Source organism: Dreissena polymorpha, chromosome 3 (assembly GCF_020536995.1).
Source record: "Dreissena polymorpha isolate Duluth1 chromosome 3, UMN_Dpol_1.0, whole genome shotgun sequence".
NCBI lineage: Eukaryota > Metazoa > Mollusca > Bivalvia > Myida > Dreissenidae > Dreissena > Dreissena polymorpha.
Window position 1 is genome coordinate 112425064 of NC_068357.1, and position 19307 is coordinate 112444370.

Below are 19307 nucleotides of genomic sequence, written 5' to 3' on the forward strand. Positions count from 1 at the left end.
TATCTTGTTGTGTCTAAGTCACGTGACCGTGTCGTAACTATCGATCTTTTATCGAAGAGCCGAGGTTATAAATTTGATGTACCCACTCACGTATTTTGTTAAATTATAGTTTCATTTCTAGGCCGATTTTGACAAATTATATATCATAAGAAAGCTTACGTAACGTAGTTTTCAGATATATCAATATATATTAAGTTTTTCTTCTGATTTCGGCAGCCCGGCGAGTTATAACTTTAACTTTTGCAAATAACATACCGTTTTGGAGTTTTAGAATCTAGATTTACGGTTGACATGTTCGTACTTTATACCGATTTGTAGCGTTTATATTTGGAGTTCAGTTTTAAAAATAACATCTTGCTTAGGAGAATAGAATTCTGTATACGATAGAAAAAAAAATTGTTTAAAAACGAAAGTAATTAAGGAATGAAGGCGGGAAAATGTAGCGCGCGTTCCTAACGCACTGAACTGATGCTACGGTCTTGGCGATTATGCTTTTGTTTAGATACCGGCCATTGAATTTCCTTTGCCATGATTATTATATTTTTTATGAAATATATTGAAATATTTTGTTCTAGAGACATATCCATAAAGCTAAGTATTAATGAAGCTTAATAAATTTACGATTTCAGCTCTTGATTATAACACAGAAAGGGTGTTAATTTTATGATGAAACAGCGTATACAAATGTTTAGCGGACCCTCTTGATATTTTTCGGCTTTGCATACTTCAAATATAATGGGTGTCAAAACATTCATCGTTTGTTGTTTATTATCAAAAAGGTCATTATGTAAAATTATATGAAAGGTTATTAACCATAAATTATCAATTAATTAAAATTATTTAAAGATTCTTGAAAATCACGGTCAACTGTCTTTGCATGTATATTGAAATATCTTTATAAGTTAACAGAGTTATAAAAATAAAGAATTCTAAATTAAAACTCTGTATTATTTGTATTTTTCGAAAAGATTATTTAACCCCGTTGTGGTCAAATGAGAATGCTGTTTTTAATTATGTTGTTCCGTACACTACCATACACTCTTTATAGGACTACGAAATGACGGAGTTTTTTTACCGGTACCCGCTAAATACGTTAAATGTTAAGTATTAGATTTTTTAAATGTTTAAAATGTACATGTATAGGTATTAAGCACGTATAATTATTGTGATTTAGCTGGCTGACATCTATACAGTATTTAGTTTATGGCAATCTGTATGGGCAGATGACTATAAATGTTTGCAATACGCTACATATCTTATAAACGCAAAATTGAGTATTTGGCGTTACATTACTCCAAGAAATGACCACTAATATCACGAGAAGACATGGAGGTATCATAAAAAGTGTAATCTGACCAGACATTGCCACCTGTGGTTAAGGACCAATATACAAGTATAGGTCCCTGCTGTGGCGTATGACACCATAGTGTTATTTAGTATTGGTCGGCACAGTATCTGATCATAACGAGATAATTGGTTTGTGCTGAACACAGGGGCAATAAAACCACAGATCTATCAATAAACAAGATTATTGAGATATCTTTTTTGAACACCGCGATAAAAATGCTCAAACCATGGACTCTAGATTACACGGATAAGAAACATGGCAACATTCTCAGAATCATCACTGCTATATGTGTAATCACCTAACAATTCGTCTAAAAATAATTTATATATTTGAGTTGAAGACGATGTACTATTGTTTAAGTCTGCATAAACAATCTGTCTGCCTGTCTAAATCCAAGCCGTCATCGTCCCGGTGAAAAAACTCTGATTTTCAATAGTTGGACATGATGCCCTGATGTCAAAATACGAAATGACCCGCGTAACACGGACCGTGATTTTCAAGAATCTTTAATAAATTGATAATTTAAGGTAAATAACATTTCAAATAATTATACATAATTACCTTGTTGATAATAAACAGAAAACGATGAATGTTTGTGACACCCATTTTATTTCAAGTATGCATGCAAAGCCGAATAATATCGAGAGGGTCCGCTATATACGCTGTTTCATCATAAATTTTACACCCTTTCTGTGTTATAAACAAGAGCTGAAATCGTTAATTTATTAAGATTCATTTATAATAAGCTTTTTTGATATGTTTCGTGAACAAAACACTACAATATATTCCATAAAAAATATAATAAGATGGCAAAAGAAATTCAATGGCCGGTTTCTAAACAAAAGCATAATCGCCAAGACCGTAGCATCAGTTCAGTGCGTTAGGAACGCGCGCTACATTTTCCCGCCTTCATTCCTTAATTACTTTCGTTTTTAAACAAATTTTTTTTCTATCGTATACAGAATTCTATTCTCCTAAGCAAGATGTAATTTTTAAAACTGAACTCAAAATATAAACGCTACAAATTGGTATTTAGTACGAACATGTCAACCGTAAATCTAGATTCTAAAACTCCAAAACGGTATGATATTTGCAAAAGCTAAAGTTATAACTCGCCGGGCTGTCGAAATCAGAAGAAAAACTTAATATATATTGATATATCTGTTTACTACGTAACGTAAGCTTTCTAATGATATATAATTTGTCAAAATCGGCCGAGAAATGAAACTATAATTTAACAAAAGACGTGAGTGGGTACATCAAAATTTATAACCTCGGCGCTTCGCTGTACGCTAATCGTAAAAGATCGATAGCCACAACACGTTAAAACGCGCGGTGGTAAAACATAAAATGTGTATTTCTTGTGTTTAACTCGCTATAAATCCATTAATAACAACGGGAATATACTAAAAGTTATATTTTTTTGAAAGAGGAATTAATAAGCAACAAGATAACGTATAAACCAATAAAATCGGATGAATAGTTTTTGCATAAGATTGAATTTACTACAGTAAGGGTCAAATACTCGATTCATCTCCTGTCAATATACACTCCGTGCCCCAAATGAGCGTTCCAAGGCGGTAAATTCAATTTCATTCATGTGTGTTTGTTTTGATCGTGTACTTTTGTACCACATCTAATTGTTGGGCAATGAATCACTTACCATGAATAACGGACCTCGAAGTAATATTACGATTTATCTTCTGCTATAGAAAGTGGATCTTCACTTTGATCATAAAATTAGATACCAGATACAATGTCTCGTTGTTGAAATGATACGAGAAAATACTACTTTTTTCTTAAAGGCTTTTGTGAACTTATGACGATATATGTTCGCCTGCAATTTCTAGAATTCAACACTTCCCTTAATTGCATTTCAATAAATCAACACGTCTTTGATGTTGACGTAACTAAGCACACATTAAATTAAGCGTTTAATTGTATCCATATTTGAAATGAGATGCTGTCCATCAACGCTGTTCATAAATGTTTTTGTCAATCACGGACAGAATAAAGGACCTTGCATTCAAAGATATATCCGCATTCTTGTAAGATCACAGCGTATTACCATGGCAGAATGTACGTGACTATAATATATAAATTAACAATAAAGCATTTCTACTCAATGTTGTTTTAAACGTTTTATCCCGAGAATTCTCGCTTTACATATTAAAGTGTTTTTGTTTAATTTGACTATAAAAGTAGTTTTGTATTGGATTAAATTGTATTCCATTAACAGAAAGTATATCAACATAAGACCAGATAAGCACACAAATGTTTAGCAGTCGTCTGTGATATATATATATAGGTATAGATACGTGTTCATGTTTAATTGTGTGTGGTATTTCTTGTGGCAGTGTGCTATAGGACAATCGCCACAGAAGATTCGCTAGTTTGAACGGTTGTCAATGTAATATAAGAAGATAACCCGGTACGAGGGCGACCCTGAGACTTTAACCCATTTATGCCTAGTGGATCTCCCATCCTTCTATATTGGATCAATTTATTTCCAAAATTAGGGATGACGAGTATATTTATTTCTATATTTAGAATGTTCTTACAGAAATTCAAATTAAATTTAAGCAAACGGCGCAGACCCAGATGAGACGCCGCATCATGCGGCGTCTCATCTGGGTCTACGCTGTTTGCCAAGGCCTTATTTCTAGACGCTAGGCATAAATGGGTTAAACTCATTTAGAACACTGCAACATGGTCAAAACGTCTCAATCGAAAGTGTAATAAGAACTCAAAATCATGGATAAGTTGATCAACAACTCCAAATAGAGCACGTGTTCTTAAATATATTTATTTCAGATAAAGTAGAATGAAATACTTATAGATTTTCATCAATATCTTCATTTATGATATCTTATTTATGATATGTATGATGAGAATATTTAAAGATAATATATATATATATATATATATATATATATATACCTTGTAATAAAAATAATATATTAAAACCAGCATTTCACCCTGATTTAGTTTTTGAAATTGAATATATCATTGACTCTCTGTTTCAAATTGATATCGGCCCGAGAAAGAAGGCTCCACTAACTGGATGGGGACTTCGTTGAACGGTTAATCCGTCGGTAGTAATACAGCGGTTGGTATCTCCCCTCGCTCGTAGTGTAATATCCGGTCGCCTGGGGATCGAAGCACACCGCCTCGCCCTGGGGTTCCTGTATGTACGGAAGCTGCAGCGGCTGTGACGTCATGTGCTTGTAATAATCGCCGTCAGGGACGTACCAGTAGTAAACGTGATGGTGCGTCTTCAACAACACCTGAATTAAATTTAAATTTCTCTAAACTTACTTCATAATTGACTTCAGGCGCCATCATACATGTCCCGTTTTCACTTTCTTCCAGCGTTTAAGTGTGCATGGTTTACATTAGTGAATAGTGGTAATTTTAATTTTGCATGATGTATTCTAGCACTTTGTGTTAAGGCATTTCTTTCGCATTTGAACATTCTATTAATTTCACCATGACTAACAACATCATCCTTCTTCTAACACGTATCTTAACATTTTATTAAAGGTGCTTTATGACACGGAATAACGCTGACTACTAATGTAATATTAATTGTATTTTTTACATAAATGTATTTAACTTAAACCACTTCATGAAGTTAATCTAATATAACATAAAGTAAAGAATGAGAAAAAAGGAATTCCCAAGTTGGTCCTTCAATAAATAAGACTTCTATCGAGCTTAATTTATAAAATTTTCAAACATATAGTTTAAAACAATACTCACACAAAAAGTGTCAACATACTAACACAAACAGATCCAAACAAACGGAACCTTTTCATAAAATAATCTAAAATTCATAAATTATTCTTTGAATCAAACGTAGCAAATTATATTCGTTAGTATGTGCCATGACTGTTTTTGTCAAATTTAATTTTATAAGGAGAAACCCCTTTGGAGCCCTTTAAAATTACTTATTCCCTTAAAAATTACAATTGGGCCGTGCTCTGTGAAAAGGGGTTTAATGCATGTGCGTTAAGTGTCGTCGCAGATTAGCCCTTGCAGTTTCCTCACATGCATTAAAGCCCCTTTTCATAGAGTACGGCTTATTTGTTTCTCGGTTGAACATTCACAAAATTCACAGTCCCTTGTTCCCTTTCTGTCTGCCTCCCAATGGTCCGTTTTCCGAAACCAAAAACTCACCTCGCGACCGTCACGTGAAATGTCGCCGCCAACAGGGTCGTGCCTTGTCGCCTTCAATGACAGATACACGCCCTCGTCGACCTTAACCCGATGCTTGGTCCCCCACGCTCTGTGCGGCAGTCGCACAAGTTTTGGGTATTGCCCGGCATTGACCTTTGACACGACGTACACATTGGCCTTGTTATCCACCATTATTGTTTCGCAATCGTGTTGATCCCAGCTGAATAGAAGTATTAACATGTTTGGTAATGCTTCCTTAAGTAGCGAAATTAATGCAATACATTGTGTCATCTATTGCCTAACTATCATACAGTTATATTTAAGAAAACGAACCATGCACTGAGTTATATTTGTCGTTCAATTTTCCTGCAGCAAAAAATATCGCAAGACATCCAGAGCACAAGTGATGCTTAATTCTCAAAAAACAACATACCAGATGCATTTTTGGGAAATATAGGTATATAATATTTGGAAATATAGTAATATAAGGCTATACATATGCATTTAGTACCGAAGAGATCGCTTCACATAGGGAGCACAGTACACATAAACGGGAAAATTATATTTCAATTCGATCGTGATTGTTAATTAATACCGAGTTGCGGTTGCGGTTAATCAATCATTAATTATAATTGAAGCTTTAAGTCAGCTTATTTTGTAGATGGTATGCAATTTACGGAATGTTTAAAATCTCAAGATCTGTTCATGTCGATCTAGTTTATTGTACCAACACTTGTCTGCTAAACAGTTAGTTTGGTCCAATATACCAATTCTGTCCTGACATTGCTAACTGGTCTTAATATTACCTGCATCAATGAAGTAAACTTTAAATTAACCTTTATGTCATTTTATAACCACTGATGGAAACATTGGGCGGAAATATGATCTTATAATTCCGGCACAAACACGTGTATTCATAACTAATAAATACATAGGGCATTCATTTCAAGTCCGAAATTTGTCTTCGGGTGTCTAAATATCCACGTGGCCCCTTTATTGGACCGAACATCTGGGCTCCTATTACCGTATTTCAAATGACATCTTGATATAAATTTCAGCGCTATTGTCTATTTTAAATAGATTGTAAGATTATTCTGATCTGAAGGTCGAATCTTGTTAGAGCGTGTATGTGTATGTGAGAATTAATAAACAGCAATCGCCAGTAAAAAAGGAGCCTACAAATAAAATCGAATGATGTCCAACCTGAATTCCAATTTCGACTTAATGGGGACGTGAAAGGTTCCACCCTTGCCGTGAGTCAAATCCACTTCCGGCTCACGTATTTTGTAGACAGTGTTCGAGACAGCGCCAGAATTTCCACCGACGTCTGCCACGTAGATGCAATGACCTGATGTGCTATCACAAGGTCCGCATGATATGTCCTCATAGTCCACTGCGCTTGCGCCGTCGATTTCAATCGTCATAAGCCGTTGTCCGGTTTTTGTACTAAAAGCGTATAATTTAAATTCATAATTCTCAGAAAACAGCGAGAGTCTTAGTTGCTTTGCTTTTTGCTTCTTTTTCAATAAACTTCAAACTGAGACCATGAGTGTGATTAAGGACACCTTGGTGCACATGTTTATTATGACATATGTTTTGTTAAATTGATCATATATGAATGGTGAACAACAAACTGTGAAGTAAATAGGCGAAAATGTTAAACATAAAATTGTACCTCTGCTTTCTTATAAGCATATGATTCTTAAGATTCTTATAAAACAAACACTTCATTTGAGTTTCGTCTGCTATTTAGTTTGAGTAACGAAATACTATGACATGTTGACCTTCTATGCGATGATTGGAAACCACATTGACTTGTAGAACGTAAACATATGAACCGCGTTCTGAGAAAACTGGGCTAAATGCATGTGCGTAAAGTGTCGTCCCAGATTAGCCTGTGCAGTTCGCATAGGCTAATAAGGTACGACACTTTACTCCTCAATTGGATTTTTGCAAAGAAGAAACTTCATTTAAACGAAAAATATCATCAAAGCGGAAAGTGTCGTCCCTGATTAGCCTGTGCGGAATGCTCAGAACACGACTCATATGTTTATGTCAGGTGACCAAATCTACCCATTTTTAAGGCACGTGTGGTTTCTAAGTTAACAAGATACCTTATGGCATATATTCTCGCCTTGTCCCCGGAATCATTGTGCGTGTACAAAACGTCCTTGTGTATCCGGCTGGCGCATATCCCGGAAGCTTCATCAATTATGCGGCTTCTGAGACGGGCCACGACCGTCCCATTCGCAAACGTAGGGGCTGCAAAATATGTGCATATTTAGAGAATGTTGCAACAAACTGAATGTATGATATATAAACATGTAATTTTTTTTGGAAAAAGAAGACAAATATTAATATTAAAGTGCATGTATGATCTAGATCTATCCGACTTTCGATACGCGGACAAACTTGGGAAACTGTATACTACTACTACTACTACTACTACTACAACTACTACTACTACTACTACAACAACAACTACTACTACTACTACTACTACTACTACTACTACTACTGCTACTTCTACTACTACTACTACTACTACTACTAATAATAATAATAATAATAATTATTATAATGCTTTCCATTAATGTTTTATATTAAAACACAATTTAATGTTAAAATCTCTATAAAAAAATAGTACATTGTTGTTGATGATGATGATAGTGGTAGTGGTGGCGGTGGTGGTGGTGATGATGATGATTATGATGATGATATCTTACGTTGAACTAACGTGCAAAAAACGAGCAACGTGTGTCAACTAACATCTTATTTCTCACTCATGAGAAAAACGGCGATTTGTGAAAAATATGACAACATATGTTTCATATGCGTACCGTATATCTGAGCTTGACTGATACTGACAACTGCTACACTCAAATACACGGCTACAAATAATACGAAATCCATGACCGTTGGTGCTTATATTTAACACTCCTAACGATGCAATATGTCCCGTCTCAGTAACGTGAATGGTCTCTTAAACGCCATTCACAATCATTTCCTGTCTCAACAGCGTGAACTTAAATGTAAACCACAAGTACAGTTACCAGGTATTACAAACACACATTTTAATACGTAACAGGATGTTCGTCAGCATGAACCGCACGTTATACGGCTAAGATATGTTTACGTAAGATGTTTTAATGGATGGCATTGTACATAAGTATAATTTGATGTATGAATTAATCTTTCATGTCAGCTATTTTCCGCATGACTTAACTTACGTTTGAACGTGCGCTAAAACAAGCATGTACATTTTTAAAACGTGGACCCTGGAAGTTAAGTTAGACATTAAAATACGGCAGAGCTGGGCTTGTCCTGGGCTGCCGATATAACGACTCGATGACCATTATGCGGCAAAGGCCGATTACAGACGTCCGGCCCAGCTCTGGTGTATGTTATCGTTTATAAAACATATCCTAGTATTTACCTTCGTTAAAATTAGTTACTAAGCCAGCTTCTCGTATTTTTATATAATAAAACTGAAGTTCCTCGGGCCGTTATATTTGCAGCGGGCCAATTATAGACGTCCGGCCCAGCTCTGTCTCGTGTTAAACAGCGGCGTAGCCAAACCCAAATTTTAGACGATGCAGTATCTTAGGTCATTTTAGGGGGGTGGGGGGGTGGGGGGGGGGGTCCGGAGGCATGCTCCCCCTGTTTTATACCTGGAACGTCTCTGGGTGCGTTTTAAAGGCCTTTTAAATCACATTTTATACCTGAATTATCGGAATCGAGGACGCTACATATGACCGTTTAGTATCAATAAAGTTAACAAAAAAAATCTGCAACAATTTCAGTAAAGTTTCTGGCCATTTTTTCAAATTTCTTGTATAAAATTTTGTTTTAGAAACTGCGTCATCATTTTCTGTCAGTTCTATCATCAACTACATTGACTATTAAAAAAGATAAGGCTTGAACGTCTTTATATCAAAAAAGTTTGATACGCGAGATAATTTGAAATTCTTATGCAAACAAAGATTCTTACGACTGAAACGGTCCAGGATTTAACTCGACGCCGGCTAAAAAAGAGGAGGATACCAATAAAGCCGAAAACGCCAACCACCCGAAGTGTGTCTAGGTCCAAAATAAACCTACCTGGTCGTAAAACACCCGATTCTATCTCGGTACGTTCCTATGTCCACCATTATTATAGCATCGAATTGTACAGTGCGACGCTTTGTTTAATATACGGATTTTCCAAATCATTTTGCTGAGCAATTTTTGCATCAATTGAAGTTATTAAATGGAAATAATTATCTGCCTCAACATGAACCAATTGTACTCAATGCTAATATTTGTTTGTGAATATCATACTGCCTAAAATTCATTAAATTGCCTCAATTTCTTATATAGTTTTTATTCTTTGACATAAATGTTCCTTTTTCTCCTTGTAATCTCAACATTGCTCTGCAAATTTTAGCCGAGGCAACTGTTTCGGTGTGCCTCAGCTTGGCTACGACGCTGTTAAAGGCCTTTTTTCATGTTTTGATAAATTGACACAAGTAAAAAATGTTTCAAATTCCCGTTATAGGTGCCTTTTCACGTTTTGGTAAATTGAGAAATTTTTTAAAAATGTTTCAGATTCTCAAATTTTCGTTGAAGTTATATTTTTGAGGAAACAGTAATACTGAACATTTACCGTGCTCTACAATATCCATCATATTCATCTTTTGACGATTTAAAAACCTGAAAATTATAAAGCGTTGCAACGTGAAACGATTGTATAATTTGGAGAGTTCTGTTGTTGTCGTTATATTTTGGGATGCTACGAGGATTGCTTACATAATGTATAAAATACATCACCCATTGATTGTATGAGCACGGATCGCTTAGTGGTCTAAGCGCTAGACTTTTACCCCAGAGGCAGTGGTTCGAGCCCAGTTATGGACTACTTTTTTTCTTTCTTTAATGTTATTATTGTGTTTTGTTTCGTTTTTTTTCAGATCCATTTTTTACATTAAACAATATAAAGCATTGAATGACAAACTTCAATTCATGCCAACATCTGTGAAAGAGCCCCTTTAAGTAAGATTGGATATGCGCAAAACGGTACTTTGCGCCATTTTGTACCCTTTATTTCTTATGTTTTATTTTTAAATGCCGCTCACTTTTTAGTCATATATTAAGAAAGTGATTAGCGTTCTCAGTGGGAGCTGTAATTTTGTAATCCTGCTAAGAAATTTCGTTGCGAGTAAAGTCGAGATATAGAGTGAATAAATTTTGGTTATACGAAAGAAATCCTAATAACTGTTTTTATAAACAGTTAATCGCCCTCTAATAATTTTTAAACTGAGCACTTTTAGATTACAAGATAAACGCGTTGGATTCTGTTCACTCGGACAAATGTAGCTGATAATTTGCTCCGATTAGTGCAGATTAACTGAGGACTCTCCATATCACGTATGATAAATAGCTTCTCATCTTTGTTTACTTGTCAGGATTTCGGTATCCACCGACGGTTTTGATCTTAAAGTGAGTAAGAATTATCGGTAAGTATCGACTGTTTGGGAACAATATCTCGTTGAGAACATGGATGTGTAGAATCTTGCAGAAGTGAACCACTTTGTAGCATCTATTGACATCAATGTCAAGCATGTTTATACTTGGAGATTAATCTCCTAATATTAGAATTGTGCCTTATTCATGATTAAATTACATGTGCTGATATATATGTATGGAGTGTCTCATTTAAAAGAAATATGCACAGTTTTTGCAAGCATAATATAATAAGTACACAGGTTATCAGATAATTTGCAAATAGAATTTTACAAGGTTTATTTAAAAATAACTTCAGGTTAAAAGTGGCAATATGCATTATTTCATTTATGTTAAATTAAAGTCAATATATCTTATGTTAAATTAAAGTCAATATATCTGCCCATTAAATTCTTAACAATTGTTCCATGATTTGGAATTGGATTACTTTAGTAAGCTGTTTATCTAAGCTCTTTACAACCGTTTTAAACAATCGCATTGAAAATATTTGTTACGAAAATAATACTATTTCGGACGCCCAATTCGGATTTCGGAAAGGGCGGTCTACGACAGATGCAATATTTATTCTTCATTCTCTTGTTCAAAACTTTTTATTTGAAAATAAGAGATTATATGTAATTTTTGTGGACATGATGAAATGTTTTGATACTATATATAGAAATGCATTATGGTTAAAAATGTATAAATGTGGCATACAGGGTAAAATTCTTTGAATTGTTAGGGACATGTATCAAAAAGTTAAATCTTGTGTTAAGTCATTGTCTTCATATTCTGACTATTTTTCTTACGCAGTAGGGCTCAGACAGGGCGAAGTTATGTCCCCCTTATTATTTTCTTTGTTTGTAGAAGATCTTGAGTTGTTTTTACAAAATGATTTACAATCCGGATTGAATATTGACGACATTGTATTGATTTTACTGTTATTTGCTGATGATATGGCTATTGTAGGTAAAACGCCCAATGAAATTCAAAACCACTTAGATAATCTATATTATTATTGTAATTTATGGGGATTGAAAGTAAATACAGAGAAAACAAAAATTACAGTATTTCGGAAAAGAGGCGGATTATTGCCAAATGAAAAATGGACCTACAATGGCCATGACATACAAGTTGTGAATGATTTTAATTATCTTGGGGTTGTTTTTAATTATACTGGGAGTTTCACATTGAATCATGAACACCTAACGGGTAAAGCTTTAAAAGCAATGAATATTTTATTGTCTAAATGTAATGACTACGATTTAAAACCCAAGATACTTTGTCAATTATTTGACGCATTTGTTGGATCCATTTTAAATTATGCTTCGGAAGTCTGGGGCTATACTAAAAGTAAGGAACTTGAAAGAATCCATTTGAAATTTTGCAAACGATTACTAAAGGTAAAACTTAACACATGTAATGCTTGTGTTTATGGTGAGCTGGGTAGATATCCCATGTATATACATAGATATGTACGTGTAATTAAATATTGGTTTAAGATATGTAGATCTGAAAATATCATTATTAAAACCATATATAATTTGGCCGTCTCAGATTATCATAAAGGCTGTCATAATTGGATATTTAATGTTAAAAAAATGTTTGATGACTTTGGTTTTAGTTATGCATTTGATGATATAAACACTATTAATATTGAGATTAACTCATTTGTAGAGGAATTTAAACGGAGAGTTTATGATTACTTCACACAGGACTGGTATAGAACCTTAAATAATAGTTCGATGTTAGATGTTTATCGAAATTTTAAAATCAATTTTGAATATGAGTCGTACTTAGACATTTTACCAAGAAGTTTAAGATACTTTTTTACCAGATTAAGATTGTCAGCCCATCCACTGCATATTCTAACCGGTCGTTATGCAAGAGACGTCGCTAGAAATCAGCGTCACTGCATGTGTTGCAATTCGACCGATATTGAAGATGAATTTCATTTTATTTGCATTTGCCCGGCGTTTAGAAACATTAGAAAAAAATACATAAAACCATGTTATTACAAAAGGCCATCTATGTATAAATATTTAAGTTTACTGCAATCGAATAATAAAATAGAACTTATAAAAGTATGTCTCTTTGTTAAAGAATCACTTAAAGTTCGAACATCTATTATTAACGCAATAATGCTTTAGATGTTCATCCTCTTTTCTTTGTTCTTTTTTCTGTCTTTGTTGTTTTTATATTTAATTTACTTTGTTAGCTAAGTAGATCATTTGTAAATACGTGTAAAAGTTTGTACCTATCACAATTGACATTGTACTGTTTTCATAATGTGTTGTTGACGATGTACATTGTATAAGTCAAAATAAACTGTCTGTCTGTCTGTCTGTTAAAACTAATTAAGTTTAAACTTCATGATCGTTATACGTGATGCATTTTACGTACATAAACTACAGCTTTGTCACAAACATGACTTAACATACCCTTTCACCATTTTGAAACAGCAAACAAAATTGTGTCTTGAAAATCATACACTTCATGTAATTGCCATATTTCAAGTTTCAATTCTATCGCTTGAGAAATATGGAAAAAGATCACTTCACAAACGGAGAAAATTGTATACGTTTGCCATAATAGGTTTACTATCAAGGCTAAATAACTCAAGAACGCGTGGATCACTGCTCATGAAAAAGTGTCTTGCACATCTTCACTTTAAAGGGGATTACATATTCCAAGTTTCGATTCAATAGCTTGACAAATGAAGTCGCTCAACAAACTTTAAACATTTGATTCGGACAAACAAACAAACCAATCAACCGACCAACCAATCGACCGACCGCCCAACAGCGTGACTCCTACATAACTCCCTGTCAAATTTCGGTGTATAATTATGTCATTCTGTTTTTTTTAAATATATAATTAGCAATTAAAAGCCCACATATAGATCTATGAAATTGACACAAGATATGGTCAACGTGTCGCTAATAAGACTTTTTAATAGTGTTATTTGTGTTTTTGTTGTTATACATCAACCACTATTTTTTCATAATTTTGTTTTTCTAAATGCTTTTCAGTAGATAAAAGTGGCCTGGTATACGCATACAACTAAAACATGAAACCCGGTTGACGACGACCCCTATTGGTACATACGAGCTTGACACAAGATTGTCACTGCACAGTTTATATTTTGGTCAATGGGAAGTAACTGAGTAAATCGTCATGAAATGACGTCGTTAAATTCAAACACTATTTATAGCGCCATTTTAAACACGGAAGTGTATTTCTGTTTACGTTCACTGTCAAAATTTCAAGGACTATGTCACAAGAAGAAGCAATCTCCACGCAGAGTTGTCGTTCCTTGCTCTCACATACACCTCTGCATAAGGCTCAGCATGCCATTTTGTCTACCAAATAGGTAAAACCGAACAAACGCATTCAATGTATATTTGAGTGGATATTTAAGATCGCATGCATTAAATTAAAAAATATGACTTTGAAATTTACGATAAATCGTGCAAAAACTTGTGAGTTTTAATGCAACTCTTTGGAACTATTTTATTGCCCATTTACACAGATGGAATCATTCCACGCAGTTCACAAATGTAAACAATTGAACATATTTTTTATTGAGTTACGTTAGGCATTGCTTCGACGTATTTATGTATGGTGGTTTCTTAACATAAAAAAAAACACATCAATTTTATCAGGCAGGAAACGCAGTCAATCAAAAACATTTTTTGTTCGTGTTTTTATATATCGATTATTACAATACATTTTAAATTCGGTATAGTTAAGCTCTTTTAGCCTATGGATGTTGTTCATAATTAGAGATCTACGTATATTCAAGTTGATCAAGATCGGACTAACATGACAAGTTATAAATCTTAAATTCATATACTGCTTACTTTGAAATGTGTTCATAGCGCAGTCGGTAAGCGCGCAGTACTTAGGTATAATGAAGAAATCGCGTATTGTTGTATAACGAAGATCGTGGTTCGATACTCCGCGATGACAATTCTTTTTTCGTGTATTCATTGCAAACCGCGTTGAAACAGAATTGCTCACCGTCAAATGTACACCATACATAATATTTTAAATTTCGCTTTCGCAGGAACTGGAATCGCTACTCTCGAATCACTTTGGAAGGACGCCCGCAAATTCCCAAGAAATACATGAAGAAACATCCGAAGACAGGGATGAACAGTCTGACTTTCCTTTTGAGAGGAGTGTGAAGTTGTCATTGGGTGTCGTGCTAGGTCGTACCTATCCTCTGTAGACCAGGATTCTGCTGAATGTAGCAGCGATGTAGAGTATGAAACCCATAATGAAGAAGTTAGTGCGAGAGATTTTATTAGAAATGGATGCGGCTGTCAATTACGTTCTAATACAAAATTCAGCTATGAGGACATCTTCTCCCATATGCTCGATGCACAGGCGATAGAAACACAAGAAAAGGAGTTGAGTATAATGGCACTTCTTAAGGTACCAGACACCGAGAAGATTTCCAAGGCTGAAAAGCGGCCAACATTTCGGGTAAATGGAATGGTAGTATGCCGACAGACATTCTTACTATTGTATTGTCTTTCTGTAGACAAACTTAAGGCTCTCCAAAACATGTTCGTGAAAAGGGTGTTGTTCCGAGAGTCCACGGCAATACTGGAAGAAAACCCGCTCATGCCATTTCATATGCCGATGTTCTGCGCGTCGTTCGATTTATACAGAATACGTCTAATGAAAGGGGTATTCCTCAGCCTGCTGCTCCGCGAGGCATTGACAATTTTCCTCTTGTTTACCTGTCTGCGGAAACAACCAAATTGGCCCTGCACGAAGAATACTCTACAACATGCACAAATCAACAGGTGCGTGCTCTTCGACTGACGGCCTTCAAAGATGTGTGGCGTACTTGTTTGCCACATGTGCGCATCGCCTCACCAAGAGACGACGTATGCGCAACGTGCGAGAAAATGCGCCATGGCGTTATGGATGCAATAACGGAAAAGGAGAAGCTGTTTTAAGTCGACGCATTGAAAACGCATATTCTACAAGCGCAAACGGTAAATAAAATTTAATAAATTGTTTTTGCTTATCGTGAACACAGACCTGCTTTCTAGGATTTTTTAAACGGACCAATCACGACATCAACACAATGATCATCTAGAAATATCAGTAACTTATATCCTGAAAAACTAACTGCTTCAAACCTTTATCACACATGTTATCTTGGTACTGGTAAGTTTAAACCTATTTATTTTAGCTCGATTGCATCGAAAGCCGTATGCTTATATAAACGCTCCCGAGTCCGTTTCCTGGGACTATAACCAGTAGTTGGTGTCTTTGAGGGAGAACAAACGAATGCTCCCAGTGGGGTTCGAACCCATGCCCTCCCGATCGCTAGGCGGACACCATATCCACTACGCCATGGCGATCTTGGTACTGGTTGAAATTGAAAACATGAGCATACACAACAATGCATTGCTTCTAGAAATAAACACAAATGGTTTTGTAATAGAATAGAAAACATTGTAACAAAAGAAAGAAATGCTCATTATGAGCAACTCCTTCTTTAAACACAATTTGTTTACTAAATACATTTACTCTTTACTATTCATTAAAGTTGCAGTCTATGACGCTATTTTAAACGTTTTCAAGTAATCAATTTCAGAATGGAAATCTGGATTTCTCAGTCGCCGCGCGTATCATAAATCTCGTTTGAGAAAGACGTTATAGAAGCAAGCGAATGCGAATTGTTTTTGTCTAGTCATAATTGCGAACAATCTAAATTGAATAGTATATAAAAAGACTATATTTTCAGTGTCGGTCAGAAATGACATAACCCCATCTTGTTACAAGCTAGATTTACGTCCTTTTCGATCGAGTCAGGTAGTTTGAAAAACAATATTTTTTAACAGTAATAGGTATCGTTCATACCATTACAGGAAAGGAAAGTGTGCAATGAATGCCTGCGTAAGAGTTCGGAAGAAAAGTGTGTCCACTTCCGCTTTGACTTCAGTCAAAGTGTGACTATGCCCCCACCATGCACGCCAGATGGGACCGCTGTACTTCTTCAGCTTGCGGAAGGTCCATATATTTGGAGTACGGATAGATAGCCAAAGGAAACAGATCAATTTTCTGGTTGATGAGGACAAGACCATAGGACAGGACGGCAGCCAGGCTCATGGACCGGATTCAGTTATTTCTATGCTAGACTGGGTAATGTCAAATTATGAAACGGAAAACGACGTATGCTCCATCCATGCAGATAACTGTCCAGGTGCGTGATTTTTTTTGATCATGTAACACTATGAAAGTTTGAGGATTTTACTTATTTATTAATTCATATAAAATTTACTTCACGGTTTTAATAGTATATTTGTCGTTTTTGCTTTATTACTTTGTTTTCCGATGCAGTTAATTCAGTTTTCTTTTAATGAGTCGGATGTAAAACCGACCTTATATGGCCATCCAAAGTCATTTTACTCAGTAAAGCGGGCGGGCCATTCTATGTAGGATCGTCCTGTCTACTTTTAGATAGCATTAACGTGACAGGCATAGTTTAAACGGCGTTTTATTCATGTGCGTAAAGTGTCGTCTGAGGTTAGCTAGTGCAGTCCGCACAGGCTAATCAAGGACGACACTTTCCGCTTTTATGATATTTTTACATTTAAAGAAAGTCTCTTGAGCAAAAATCCAGTTTAGGCGGAAGTGTCGTCCCTGATTAGCCTGTGTGGACTTCACGGGCTAATCTTGGACGACACTTTACGCATATTCTCATCTATCCTTTAAAGTGCATGCGCTAATTTATAAAAAGACCGACTAAGATAAGACTTTAAATGTAATTCATGTAAATAAAGAACATCCTACATATATCTTAGACAAAACCGTGTTGAGAAATTTATTTATATAGCATTTTTATTTTCTAGGGCAGAACAAAAACAAGTTTTTCGTGGGTTATTTAATGTGGAGGGTCATGACAGGGAAACACAGGAAGATAGAATACCAAATGCAAATTCCAGGTAAATCGTTTGCATAAATAGTATGTGCATTGCTTACATGTATAAGTAAAATCCTTGAAGCAATTAGTTTAAAATAAATGTTCAAATCACATTTCTTTATTTAGATCAAATACTTTTACAGATATAATAAGTGGTATTAAATTGTGTAAGTATTGCACTTGCCTGACATAGTGTGTATGTACTAATAACTTAATGTATTAAATAAATATAAAACTAGAATGAGTCGTACCATTTTACAGGGCATGCAAGGTGTTTAGTCGACTCGGGTTTCGCGCACATCAAGTTGAAGTACCGCCGCCATGATTGTGAAACCAGAGAACAGCTTGCAGAAACAGTAGAAGGGTCTTCCGTAGGTAACATGGCTGTATCTTATCCACAGTGGTCTTGGCGCGCTTGGAAGGAGTTTCTTGGACAACATTTCAAGTCCGTAATCGGCATAAGGTAATTATTTAACATGTCAAAACAGATCAATGATTTAAGATTCATAGAAACATATAATAATTTTATAGAAAACGTAGCGCTGCGCTTGCACATTTGATTTATCGTAAATAGTAAACGCATTCTTGTCTCATTCCAGAAAATTCCAGTACTTCAGGTTTGAGGAAGACAAACCAGGTGTCGTCACTGTCAAAACAGCGGCTGGTGCGGAGGAGACAGAAATAAACATTATAAAAAAATAAAGACGTTCGCTTTGAATCTCAAGAGATTCCACGGGTTCTTCAGCCGAGAAGACACTGCGACCTTTTGTGCGGAATGCGAATAAAAAAGCCTACTTAATATCGATTTTGACTTTAAAAAAGTATTAAATTGAAAATACGGTTAAATCTGTTCAAAGTGTAGTTGACTTGGGACATATCGCAGCTCATTTGTTTGTTTTCATGTTCAAATGGTACTTGTGTGTGTGTGTGTGTATTGATTACAAATGGCTATCACCTGTTACGGATTGTAACGTATAAGATATAGTCATTAAATCAGTAGTCGATGTGCCAATAAGCGATTCTTTTATGAATAACGTCAGTTAAAATAACGTCGCGGAGAATTTTACGACGTCGCTTTGCAAATACGTTAACAACGTATTTTATAAACGTTCATATCAATATCAATATTGAACGCATTAACAATGTAGACATACCGTTGTAATCAGAAATCATTGAACTACTCGAAAAAGTATAAAACTCAAAATCGATTTTATTTACCATAAGGTGTATTTTCTCACGTCGCTTCCCGTATATATATATATATATATATATATATATATATATATATATAGTTATATAAGTAAAATGTAATAATCCAGATTGTGAATATTATATAATAAAAGTAAAAAC

General features: G+C 35.1%; 2 protein-coding genes across 2 annotated transcripts; one reads left to right on the forward strand and one right to left on the reverse strand.

The window, feature by feature from the left end:
* Nucleotides 1–4268: 4268 nt before the first annotated feature.
* On the reverse strand, nucleotides 4269–8657 carry LOC127871059 (uncharacterized). The gene is made up of 5 exons (XM_052413687.1): nucleotides 8368–8657; nucleotides 7642–7789; nucleotides 6731–6973; nucleotides 5528–5747; nucleotides 4269–4635 (listed from the first exon to the last, which is right to left on the reverse strand). The coding sequence occupies exons 1-5, from the start codon at nucleotides 8438–8440 to the stop codon at nucleotides 4405–4407; spliced, it is 915 nt and encodes a 304-aa protein (XP_052269647.1). The 5' UTR covers nucleotides 8441–8657; the 3' UTR covers nucleotides 4269–4404.
* A 6426-nt stretch (nucleotides 8658–15083) lies between these two features.
* On the forward strand, nucleotides 15084–19102 carry LOC127874348 (uncharacterized). Its single transcript, XM_052418600.1, has 5 exons — nucleotides 15084–16020; nucleotides 16903–17237; nucleotides 17887–17979; nucleotides 18219–18420; nucleotides 18557–19102. Exons 2-5 carry the CDS (start codon nucleotides 17012–17014, stop codon nucleotides 18657–18659), a joined length of 624 nt encoding a protein of 207 aa, XP_052274560.1. The 5' UTR covers nucleotides 15084–16020; nucleotides 16903–17011; the 3' UTR covers nucleotides 18660–19102.
* The last annotated feature ends 205 nt before the right edge of the window (nucleotides 19103–19307 follow it).